Genomic DNA, 12,011 nt, shown 5'->3' on the forward strand with positions numbered 1-12,011 from the left:
GCGACCCATCAGGCAAGGGTCGCTCCCCTGGGGGGGGGGGGCGAATTGTATTTAGACCATTTCTGCCCCCCTGGGGGCAGATTGGCCAATTTTAGGTCAATCTGCCCCCAAGGGGGCAGAAACCACTAGGCACCGGGGATTTGTTATTTGGCGCCAATGTCACGCAGGGGGAGCGACCCCGTAGGCAAGGGTCGCTCCCGGGGGCGGGGTGGGGGGGCAAATTTATTTTAGGCCATTTCTGCCCCCCCGTGGGACAGATCGGCCTAACCCTCTAGGCGCCAGGGCAAATTTTTTTTGTTGTGTTGTTTCTTTTTTTAGAGATGGAGAGCGACCCATCAGGCAAGGGTCGCTCCCCTGGGGGGGGGAAATTGTATTTAGACCATTTCTGCCCCCCTGGGGGCAGATTGGCCAATTTTAGGTCAATCTGCCCCCAAGGGGGCAGAAACCACTAGGCACCGGGGATTTGTTTTTTGGCGCCAATGTCACGCAGGGGGAGCGACCCCGTAGGCAAGGGTCGCTCCCGGGGGGGGGGGGGGGTTGGGGGGGGACAAATTTATTTTAGGCCATTTCTGCCCCCCCCCCCGGGGGACAGATCGGCCTATTATTAGGCCTAACTGCCCCCAGGGGGGGGCAGAACCCTCTAGGCGCCAGGGCAATTTTTTTTGTTGTGTTTTTTTGTTGTTGTTGTTTCTTTTTTTAGAGATGGGGAGCGACCCATCAGGCAAGGGTCGCTCCCCTGAGGGGGGCAAATTGTATTTAGACCATTTCTGCCCCCCTGGGGGCAGATTGGCCAATTTTAGGTCAATCTGCCCCCAAGGGGGCAGAAACCACTAGGCACCGGGGATTTGTTTTTTGGCGCCAATGTCACGCAGGGGGAGCGACCCCGTAGGCAAGGGTCGCTCCCGGGGGGGGGGGGTGGAGGTTGGGGTGAGAGAAATTTATTTTAGGCCATTTCTGCCCCCCCTGGGGGCAGATCGGCCTATTATTAGGGCGATCTGCCCCCGGGGGGGGCAGAAACCTCTAGGCGCCAGGGCAAATTTTTTTTGTGTTTTTTTTTTTGTTTTTGTTTTTTTAGAGATGGGGAGTGACCCATCAGGCAAGGGTCGCTCCCCAGGAGGGCAAATTGTATTTAGACCATTTCTGCCCCCCTGGGGACAGATTGGCAGAGTTTAGGTCAATCTGCCCCCAAGGGGGCAGAAACCACTAGGCACCGGGGATTTGTTTTTTGGTGCCAATGTCACGCAGGGGGAGCGACCCCGTAGGCAAGGGTCGCTCCCGGGGAGGGTGGGGGTTGGGGGGGCAAATTTATTTTAGGGCATTACTGCCCCCCCCCGGGGCCGGCTGAGCTACAGGCCAAACACCACAGGTAGGCACCTTGCAAAAAACACCTCTGTTTTCTGTGAAAAAATATGTTGTGTCCACGTTGTGTTTTGGGCTATTTCCTTTTGTGGGCGCTAGGCCTACCCACAGAAGTGAGGTACCATTTTTATCGAGAGACTTAGGGGAACGCTGGGTGGAAGGAAATTTGTGGCTCCTCTCAGATTCCACAACTTTCTGTCACCGAAATGAGAGGAAAAAGTGTTTTTTGGGCCAAATTTTGATGTTTGCAAAGGATTCTGGGTAACATAACCTGGTCAGAGCCCCGCAAGTCACCCCATCTTGGATTCCCCTGGGTTTCTAGTTTTAAAAAATGCACTGGTTTGCTAAGTTTCCTCAGGTGTCGGCTGAGCTACAGGCCAAAATCCACAGGTAGGCACTGCTTTTTATAAAAAAATGTGATGTGTCCACGTTGTGTTTTGGGCCCTTTCCTTTCGTGGGCGCTAGTCCTACCCACACAAGTGAGGTATCATTTTTATCGGGAGACTTGGGGGAACGCTGGGTAGAAGGAAATTTGTGGCTCCTCTCAGATTCCAGAACTTTCTGCCACAGAAATGTGAGGGACATGTGTTTTTTTAGCCAAATTTTGAGGTTTGCAAAGGATTCTGGGTAACAGAACCTGGTCCGAGCCCCGTAAGTCACCCCTCGTTGGATTCCCCTAGGTCTCTAGTTTTCAGAAATGCACAGGTTTGGTAGGTTTCCCTAGGTGCCGGCTGAGCTAGAGGCCAAAATCTACAGGTAGGCACTTCGCAAAAAACACCTATGTTTTTTTCCAAAATTTAGGATGTGTCCACGTTGCGCTTTGGGGTGTTTCCTGTCGCCGGCGCTAAGCCTACCCACGCAAGTGAGGTATCATTTTTATCGGGAGACTTGGGGGAACGCTGGGTGGAAGGAAATTTGTAGCTCCTCTCAGATTCCAGAACTTTCTGCCACAGAAATGTGAGGGACATGTGTTTTTTTTAGCTAAATTTTGAGGTTTGCAAAGGATTCTGGGTAACAGAACCTGGTCCGAGCCCCGCAAGTCACCCCTCCTTGGATTCCCCTAGGTCTCTAGTTTTCAGAAATGCACAGGTTTGGTAGGTTTCCCTAGGTGCCGGCTGAGCTAGAGGCCAAAATCTACAGGTAGGCACTTCGCAAAAAACACCTCTGTTTTTTTCCAAAATTTAGGATGTGTCCACGTTGCGCTTTGGGGTGTTTCCTGTCGCCGGCGCTAGGCCTACCCACGCAAGTGAGGTATCATTTTTATCGGGAGACTTGGGGGAACGCTGGGTGGAAGGAAATTTGTAGCTCCTCTCAGATTCCAGAACTTTCTGCCACAGAAATGTGAGGGACGTGTTTTTTTAGCCAAATTTTGAGGTTTGCAAAGGATTCTGGGTAACAGAACCTGGTCCGAGCCCCGCAAGTCACCCCTCCTTGGATTCCCCTAGGTCTCCAGTTTTCAGAAATGCACAGGTTTGGTAGGTTTCCCTAGGTGCCGGCTGAGCTAGAGGCCAAAATCTACAGGTAGGCACTTCGCAAAAAACACCTCTGTTTTCTCCCAAAATTTTGGATGTGTCCACGTTGCGCTTTGGGGCGTTTCCTGTCGCGGGCGCTAGGCCTACCCACGCAAGTGAGGTATCATTTTTATCGGGAGACTTGGGGGAACATAGATTAGCAAAACAAGTGCTATTGCCCCTTGTCTTTCTCTACCATTTTTTCCTTCCAAATATAGGAGAGTGTGTAAAAAAGACATCTATTTGAGAAATTCCCTATAATTCACATGCTTGTATGGTCACCCCGGAATTCAGAGATGTGCAAATAACCACTGCTCCTCAGCACCTTATCTTGTGCCCTTTTTGGAAATGCAAAGGTTTTCTTGATAGCAATTTTTTACTCTTTATATTTCAGCAAATGAATTGCTGTATACCCGGTATAGAATGAAAACGCACTGCAGGGTGCAGCTCATTTATTGGCTCTGGGTTCCTCGGGTTCTTGATGAACCTACAAGCCCTATATATCCCCGCAAACAGAGGAGTCCAGCAGACGTAACGGTATATTGCTTTCCATAATCTGACATTGCAGGGAAAAGTTACAGAGTAAAACGTAGAGAAAAATTGATGTTTTTTTCACCTCAATTTCAATATTTTTCTTTTTCAGCTGTTATTTTCTGTAGGAAACCCTTGTAGGATCTACACAAATGACCCCTTGCTGAATTCAGAATTTTGTCTACTTTTCAGAAATGGTTAGGTTTCTGGGATCCAGCATTGGTTTCATGCCCGTTCCTGTCACTGACTGGAAGGAGGCTGAAAGCACAAAAAATTGCAAAAATGGGGTATGCCCCAGTAAAATGCCAAAATTGTGTTGAAAAATTGGGTTTTCTGATTCAAGTCTGCCTGTTCCTGAAAGCTAGGAAGCTGCTGAGTTTAGCACTACAAACCCTTTGTTGATGCCATTTTCAGGGGGAAATCCACAAGCCTTCTTCTGCAGCCACTTTTTCCATTTTTTTTTTAAAAACGAAATTTTCACTGTATTTTGGCCAATTTCTTGGCCTCCTTCAAGGGAACCCACAAAGTCTGGGTACCTCTAGAATCCCTAGGATGTTGGAAAAAAAGGACGCAAATTTGGCTTGGTTAGCTTATGTGGACAAAATGTTATGAGGGCCTAAGCGCGAACTGCCCCAAATAGGCAAAAAAAGGCCTGGCACAGGAGGGGGAAAAGGCCTGGCAGCGAAGGGGTTAAAAATCAAGTTATTATTACTAACACAGACTCCAGAAGGTCCTGAGGAACCCTCGTAAACGTCACAATACTCTAAATGAGCCATTTAAAGCCAGAAAACAATTCAAATAGATGAGGTGGAAAATTGAACTAAACATAGGCTTGTATATGAGACCTCCAAACTGGGAAAGAAATCCACATGAGAGCTTCAGAACTGGACATAAAAGCAACATAAAAGCCAGATAATGCCCTTCGATAAGAATACAATAGTAAAATTGACAACATTCCAGTGATGAATACACCAGTAAAGCAACACCCATTTACTGCTAGTTAAAGCTCTAGTTCTGCACCCCAATTAAAATCTGGTTCTCAATGTGGCCTTATTCCGTTTACCCACCTGAGTTCATCCAATATGATGACTCCAGGATATTTAAGGACAAGGGAAGCTTGAAGGTTCATAAGTTGACCACTGACACTCAGCGGAAAATCATAAAAATGAAATATCAGCAATAGGTTTCAATTACTGTTTTACAAATTCTGTTCCTAGTGTTTTCTGAACACACGTACTGTTGCAACAAATTCTATGATTCTGATTGTCTTTTTCAAAACTATATTTTTTAAATAAGCCCATATTTTTTCTTGTTTCTTAATTCCTTTTCCTTATAAACAGCATTTTTTATTTATTTGTGGTCAAATGCTTGTATTTTCCTTATATTGTAATAGTCTGTATTGCTCCTGACAATATGGTACTTGTGGTGACCTCACCAGAGCTTGAAAAAAGAAAAAGAAAAAAACTTGGCATTTTAAATGATGATATTTAAGAATGTTCCACACAACCAAAGGGGATTAATTCACAAGTGTAACTTACACCACAAAAAACAATGATCTTCAACAGTGGTTGTTGGAGGCAGCACGTTCTGGTTAGCTGAGTTGAGGCCCTAGCCAGGCAGAACATACCACTCCTATTAGGGGTGGGTGACTACACTTACTGTATAAACTGCGCTCACCCTTGAGTAGCTTGGCACAGAGCATTCAGGATTGTCACAGGGGCAATGTGTAATGCAAAGGCACAGCACTTCCCCATAACAATTACACAGAACGTCACCAAAGAAACTTCACACGAGGTGTGTGGAAAATTAAATTTGTATTCAACACACACATTATTAACACAGCATGATCATCATGTAAAACTAGGCATAAATCACATTTAGAAATATTACTCGTAGTACTAGGCCTCAATGTGTTAAACACCATAAACAGTATGTACCTAGGAGAAAAAAAAAAAAAATCCCTCCCAGCACCCTCATGCTGTGCCAAACGTTGTCAGCATGAGACCCACTCTAGAGATTACCCCAATTCAATAGCACACTGTTGCAAGATGCACTCTAGTTCACAACGTTAGCAGCAATATGTACATACTAAGTCTTGCAGTACTTTTAATTAGCTCTGCGACCTGGGCTGCACAAGTAAAACTCAATGTCAACCGTAACAGGCCTTTGGCAAGAAATAATGTGCATGGCAACACCACCGTGCTGGTCTATCAGTCACCCGCACTCACTCCCTCACATTCACTCTGCACCGCTATGCAGTACCGTGGATATCAGGCTGTTCATATACATACACACACTCACTCACAGCACCCTCATGCGATGCCCTGATATCCTGCACTGTGTTCGCAGACACCAGAGGCCCTAATTCACCCTCCACCCGCCAACCAGTTCCTACTACCCCACAAGCAGGAGATGAAGCAACCTTTCACCAGATACTAGGAGGCTCACAGCAAAAGTCCCACCTCTCAGGACCCTGAGCACAAGGTAGGGGGGAGGACCGAGATAACAGCTGTTCTATTAACATACAGAGGTTTAGGCACCAATCAGGAGGTTCACTCAGAGGTCTGCAAAGCACATGGGAGGGTCACTAGGGACACAAACTAGTCACAGTGGTGCCAGGCAAGTCAGGCACTCCAATACCCAAATAGTTACCAAATCCACACCTCCCGGGAAGGAGGCACAGGTCTGAGGCATGATGACTTGAGCTGCCCAGACATTTTCGTTGTACACCAAGAGTTACCAGATCCGTACCATCAGAAAAGGAGGCTCAACGTCTGGTGGGTGATGATTTGAGTCGCACCAGATGATTCCTATCCCATACGTAATGTGCTCAATGTTGTGCCTCCCTAGAATGAGGCACAACGTCTGGGGCTCGATAACTTGAGTTGCCCCAGACAGTTCGATCACACACAAAAAGATTTCCAATGAAGTGCCTACCCGGAATGAGGCAGTTGTCGGGCGCGCGATGACTTGAGTTGACCCACACAATTACAACATGAACTTCGATGCTGTACCCTCCCTGGAATGAGGCACAACGCCTGGTGCGCAATGACTTGAGTCGCACCAGACAATCCGGACACACGCAAAGACGGAAGTTCAGCGGTGCCACCTGAGGGAGAATGTGGCACTGCTCCAGATGCACCCCCACATCCAAGGGTCGCAACCCATGAATCAGGCACTGCACATATGGAGCATGCAGTCGGGTTTCGCACAAGCAAAGCACTAGACAAAAGCGGGCCACACAGGGTCCCACAACCAGAGAACAAACAAGACGTTGATGTGTGCAGTGGCCCTTAAGGGCCACACTCTGCAAGTGCAGGCAGTATGATGAAGGCTCCGCACAAGGCAATTCCGGTCTCTAGATGCAAATCTTATTCTACGCTCACTCCGCTTCTGCCGGGTGGAGTCCAGCAGTCTAGGTAGGCGTGGAGGTGGGTACCACTCCCCAGATGACACAAGTGGATGATGTAGGTGTCTTGCAGGAGGTCTTTGATGTCCTGAGACCTCCAGGCAGAACAGGGAGCAAGCCAACTAGCCCTTGGAGAGCACACTTCAGAGTGCCACATAGAAGCAGCCAATCTGCCCAGTCCAGCCACGATGCAGGAAGGGTGTGCTGATTCTTTTCCAGGACAGTAAATACTCCTGTGCACAATAGATTCCCCTGGCAGAGTGCACCACGCTGTCCAGCGTTATCGGTCCCATGTCCCTGCTAGTATATCTCCAAGTTGCAGAAGTGTGGTATTCTTAGTTATATTCAAGTGTGCCTTTGAATTTGGGAGTGGCTCAAAGGGGCCCCCTTTGAACCACAAATGTCTCCCCTAAAGTTCATTCCTGTCTGCCATGGGGCTAGGGATTGCAGATCTTTATCTCTAGTGGTGAAATGATCTGGCTCCTAGAGGCCAAGTGTCAGAATCTCGCCCTCCAAGCTATCCAGCCAGGCCCTGAAATGGCAGAGGTCTGTTGTTCCAGTTGCCTAAGTTTTATGGAATGCACAAATATGCTCCCACCCCCTCCCCCCCTTCCAGTGGAATTAAGCCAAATTAAGAGACACACCAAAAGAGTCTTTAGAACATACAAATGCCAAATTTCTAGAAGTGGCACTGCTCAGGTATTATTGACAAAAAACACCTTTACCATGAGAAGGGGTTTGTCATTGTGAATCCAATGATAGTAAACATCATGAGGCTGCTCCACTGCAATCCACTATTGCAGCCGGGATTGATTCTCATGGGCAGTGAGAACACACATGGGTAGTCTGCACTCCCTGGGCACATGTGCCCTGGCGAATGCACAAGTCTGCAGGGGCAGGCTGGACACAAATTTAGGATCACCAAAAAGGTGCAAGGACGTCCATGTAGGCCTGCTGTGACAGGCTCAGTATATATAAAACCAGAAGTGTGCAAATGTGCACAACATGGCAAGTTGTGCCAGGCTCAGTATAGAGGAAAACGTCATTGTGGAAATGTGCACCTATTGGCTAGCACTAGGTCCTAGTGGGTGTATGTAGGAAGGACGCATGCACTTTCACACTGTACTTTACAGTGGGAAAGTGCTCAGGGCCACTCACTGAAAATCAGAAAAACCTCCAAGAAAAAAATAAAAAGGTTTGGGGAACCACTATCAAAGCGTGTCAGGTCTAACAGTGGGTAATACCCATGCTTTGTGCAGCAGAATTCCAAGTTACAGTAAAGCATCATTTTGGTGACTAAGCAGCACCACGAGTGTGACACTGTATAAAAGGATGTGACGCATGGCCTTGTGTTCAATGATCAGCAATACTGAAAATAAATGCTGGCAGTGCACATTAGTCATTTGAAAAGGTTATCTGCAAGCCTGTCCCTAACGCACATTGCGTAAAAGTACACCATGTCAGTTCTTTGCTGCCTTGAAGTTTGAAGGTTAATGGTGCATGCACTGGTCAGTATAATTTGAAAAAATTACGTATTTACTTCTGACATGCATCACAAATGTTAGGACCTGTTTAAGTTATACTTTTAAAAAACATCTATCGTGTTGAATAAAATAGAAACCACAATGAACCGTTTTTCAGGAACAATACCGGATTTGTGTTCACTGTGCTGATATACTTGTGTAGTAGAAAACCAGAGTTTCAGCTGGAGCCTCTTGTTTGGTCAGCATGAACAGTTTACATAACTAAAAACTCTAAGAACACTTCAACTGAACAGGAAGGAAGGACCAAAATACACACAGTACTAACAAAACTGCAAACTGCGGTTGTATGTAAATATTTTTACACAAACTAAAAATATTGGTGATTCGGCAGCACAATAAAGTGGCCCATCTCCCCTTCAGGAAGGCCAGTGTTTTACAGTCCCTTCAAAAAACTGCATTTTAGCAAGTATTGACAAAGCTAATATGTTTTGTTTATGTACAGACCGCACACAGACCATTTCTCCTTTTAATGTATGCCTGCCCAGGAACTTCAAATGTAAATAAAAATCTCAGAATTGACAACCCAGTGCAGTAACCAGCTATGTACATAACAAATATCATAAATAGACCTGCAGAGCTGCTCACAGCTACCAGCTTACTGAAAAACGTGAACTGTGCACCATTCTACTTCCTTCACCACCCTGCTAAGTGCTGCGTCCCACAACATGATAACTGGACTTCCGTGGCCATGACGTACGACATGGAAACACTTCCCACACGGGATCAAAACAAAGAGTACACGCTTCCGACCACACACCCTACACGATATGGCGTGCTACCCATGTAGGCAAGTTCTTCAGCGCTCCACACAGGAGCAAGTGCTATATAAATGCTGCAGTATAAAACATACGCCCACAACTTATGGGTTCACAGGCACACTCAGTGCAGGTACAGACCCAAAACACCTAGAAGTATTCCCTTTTCCACTGTCAAATAGTCCGCGCAGACATCCATGCAAAAGAGACCAACATAAAGACTATCTGGGATACATTTGCATGTGCAGGGTAACAGGGAGATGCACCTCAAGGGAGTAAGGGGGTGATGTGCCTCAAGGGAACACTGGGTAATGAGGCTCTGCGCTGCACCACGTGATGCGCATGAGGTCAGCACGATGCTCTGCGTATCAGCACAGGTCAATCTATAATTGAGGGGCTTTCAGCTATGTGTATGAGGGGGCAAAGGCTGATGTGCAGCAGAGGGTACAAAGATGCACAACATGAGGAATCAGCGTCAAAAGCAGAATGTAAAATGCTGCAAACGAAAAAGGCCAACAATGGCTTAAGTTAGCATTTCAGTCCAGTCCTTGTGATGCCAAATCAGTGCTTCGAGTCACTCAGCAGGATGCAGTGGTTGACTACATCATTGGCCGTGATAGCTAATACAGTAAGTTTATCAAGTAATTCAAGCATTGGGTCTATAGCCTGAAATACATAGCTTTCAATTTAGAAGCAGGTATCTTTGTCATGTAAGTCACAACTCAACAGCAATTCACGAGCTTCAGAGGAATGAGAGGGAAATCATCTTATTGGGAATGAAGCCTTTGTTCTTGGCACGAGGCTCATTGATACAATGTTCATTACTACAGTGAGCTACCATACCAGTTCACGACAATGTCAAGTCGGTCAAGTTCACAATTATGAGTAAGAAAACAAGGGAAAACCACCAATCACTACTGCAGTCCAGTTTCAATTTACATCTTATGGACTTTGCTTACAATCCAATCAGAAGTTTTTTTTACAGTGCATGGCCTATTTTTTTAATCCATAACAAACAATTCACTCTCGCAATAGGCAATAGAACCAGATTATTAACTTTTTAGATAAATGGTTACAATGGCCATACTTTTCTATAGGTAAGGCCTTTAACCTCATACTTTACTGCAAAACAAATCTCCTGGCATCTACCACCGTTATCACAAGATTGAATTATTGCTACAACAAATGGATACTAATTTCATTCACTGTCTACTTAAAAAGACGGGAGCACTTAACACGTCTATCGTGCTATAATCTGAATGTATGTTGGGAACAGTAGTCTTTCTCCAAATGTGGACTTTGCTATGTGCATGAAAAATACGGCTGGAGTTCCACACGTTTGGTAAACTCAGGCTTGTAAAGGCTTATGTTATCATAATTAGCTTGCAATCGCACTGGCTACCTGGTATCTTTTTATAACTTCTGCACCCACTAACTTGCTGGGTGCACAAAGATATATGCAGCAGGGGCATTGACCATGTAAGACATTTTAAAGGGTAGTCTGTGACCACTTAAGTAAGCCAAAACACATTTGGATGGGTCTTTGTTTATATTTTTGGGGGGGCAAAATTAAAATAAAGGTAAAAGTTAACTGTCGGACATCACCCCTTTTGACTCCATCCCCCATTCTGCTGCTACTCATTGACTCCCAATTGCTGGGATCCCATAGTATATTTTCCATTTCTAACCCCTACATAACCCTGAGAAATGCTTTGTTTGCACTTAAACCTTGTTACTTGTACTGTAAAAATGTTTGAAAAACAGCAGCTTATGATAAAAACACAAAATGTGTTTCATCTTCCCAGTGGAGAGGACTTTTTTCCCCCAATAGGAAACAGTTCATCCTCTTAATAACAGTTTACTTTCAAAGCGCTGTACTGTACCATTAGAAGGCATGCGCAACACCACCGTACAAGTTAACAATCTTACAATGCCTGCAGAAATATTTTCAGGGTGATTTCTCTGCTTCCAAAAGGGTCAAACTGATGTCGAGAGTCCGCAGTGGACTGCCAACGCTACTGACCTGCAGAGGTAGGAAAGCCAAGAGGAGCAAGAGGAAAAGTGCCGGGCAAGCATGTGCGCGGCTTCTGCAGGACGAATTCCACATAGTTGGGGGCACTGCGCTCGTTCTGAACGGGTCCAGGAACGCTAGTTCGGAGCCACAGTGTCAGTTGCCTGCCAGGAACGATGGGTTGTATCAAGGAGGGGTCGGCACAGTCGCCGGTGAGTTAGGCGTGCCTATGTCAAGGGGAGGTTCTCCCCGCCCGGATGATGCGAGGCGCCCCTCCCTCTCTATCTGTCACCGCCTCTCCAGATCACATTGCGGCTTCAGATGCAGACACCCTTTGCTGCCTGGCTCCTCCTGCTCACGCCACCGGTGGCTGGGGCCTCCTGCTGGCCAATCGTGATGCCACTGAACCTTCATCCTCCAACCAGCGACCAAGAAACATCAGATTACAGCGGCCGGCCTTCAATTAAGGGCAACTAGAACACCTAAACCAAAGGTGACTGAGGGCTGCGTTCATTTTGTTGTAAACAGATCGCCATCTTTGAGTGGAAGATTCCCCCCCCCCCAAAAGGCAATATAGATACAATTTAAAGAGAAGGTGTCACCCAATAAGGCTTTCTTTACCGATTAAAATCTCACCCGATATATACTTCGATAGTTTCCGGCTACATTATATGTACATTATTTTACACTAATTCGTCCTACTAATATTTATTTCCACAATAGTACAATAAATATATGCTTTTAACAACTTTAAATGTGAGTGAAACGACTAAAGTTTTCTGTATATGATATTTTTCGTCAGCTTCGTATGTTGTGGCATTGTTGGACTGTAAAGGAAATATGGGCTCCGACAGGGCATACTGTATGGCCTTGCCAAGTGCAACACATAGG

The 12,011-nt window shown here is 46.1% G+C and overlaps 1 protein-coding gene across 1 annotated transcript in view; it reads right to left on the reverse strand.

The window, feature by feature from the left end:
- Positions 1-11,463, reverse strand: part of NPC1 (NPC intracellular cholesterol transporter 1) — a 313,228-nt gene extending 301,765 nt beyond the window's left edge. Inside the window, exon 1 of the mRNA XM_069220022.1 lies at positions 11,133-11,463. Within this exon, the coding sequence (XP_069076123.1) occupies positions 11,133-11,216 (84 nt within the window). The 5' untranslated portion in view covers positions 11,217-11,463. The remainder of the gene's footprint in view (positions 1-11,132) is intronic.
- Between the last annotated feature and the right edge of the window lie 548 nt (positions 11,464-12,011).

The sequence above is a fragment of the Pleurodeles waltl genome, chromosome 2_2 (assembly GCF_031143425.1).
Source record: "Pleurodeles waltl isolate 20211129_DDA chromosome 2_2, aPleWal1.hap1.20221129, whole genome shotgun sequence".
NCBI lineage: Eukaryota > Metazoa > Chordata > Amphibia > Caudata > Salamandridae > Pleurodeles > Pleurodeles waltl.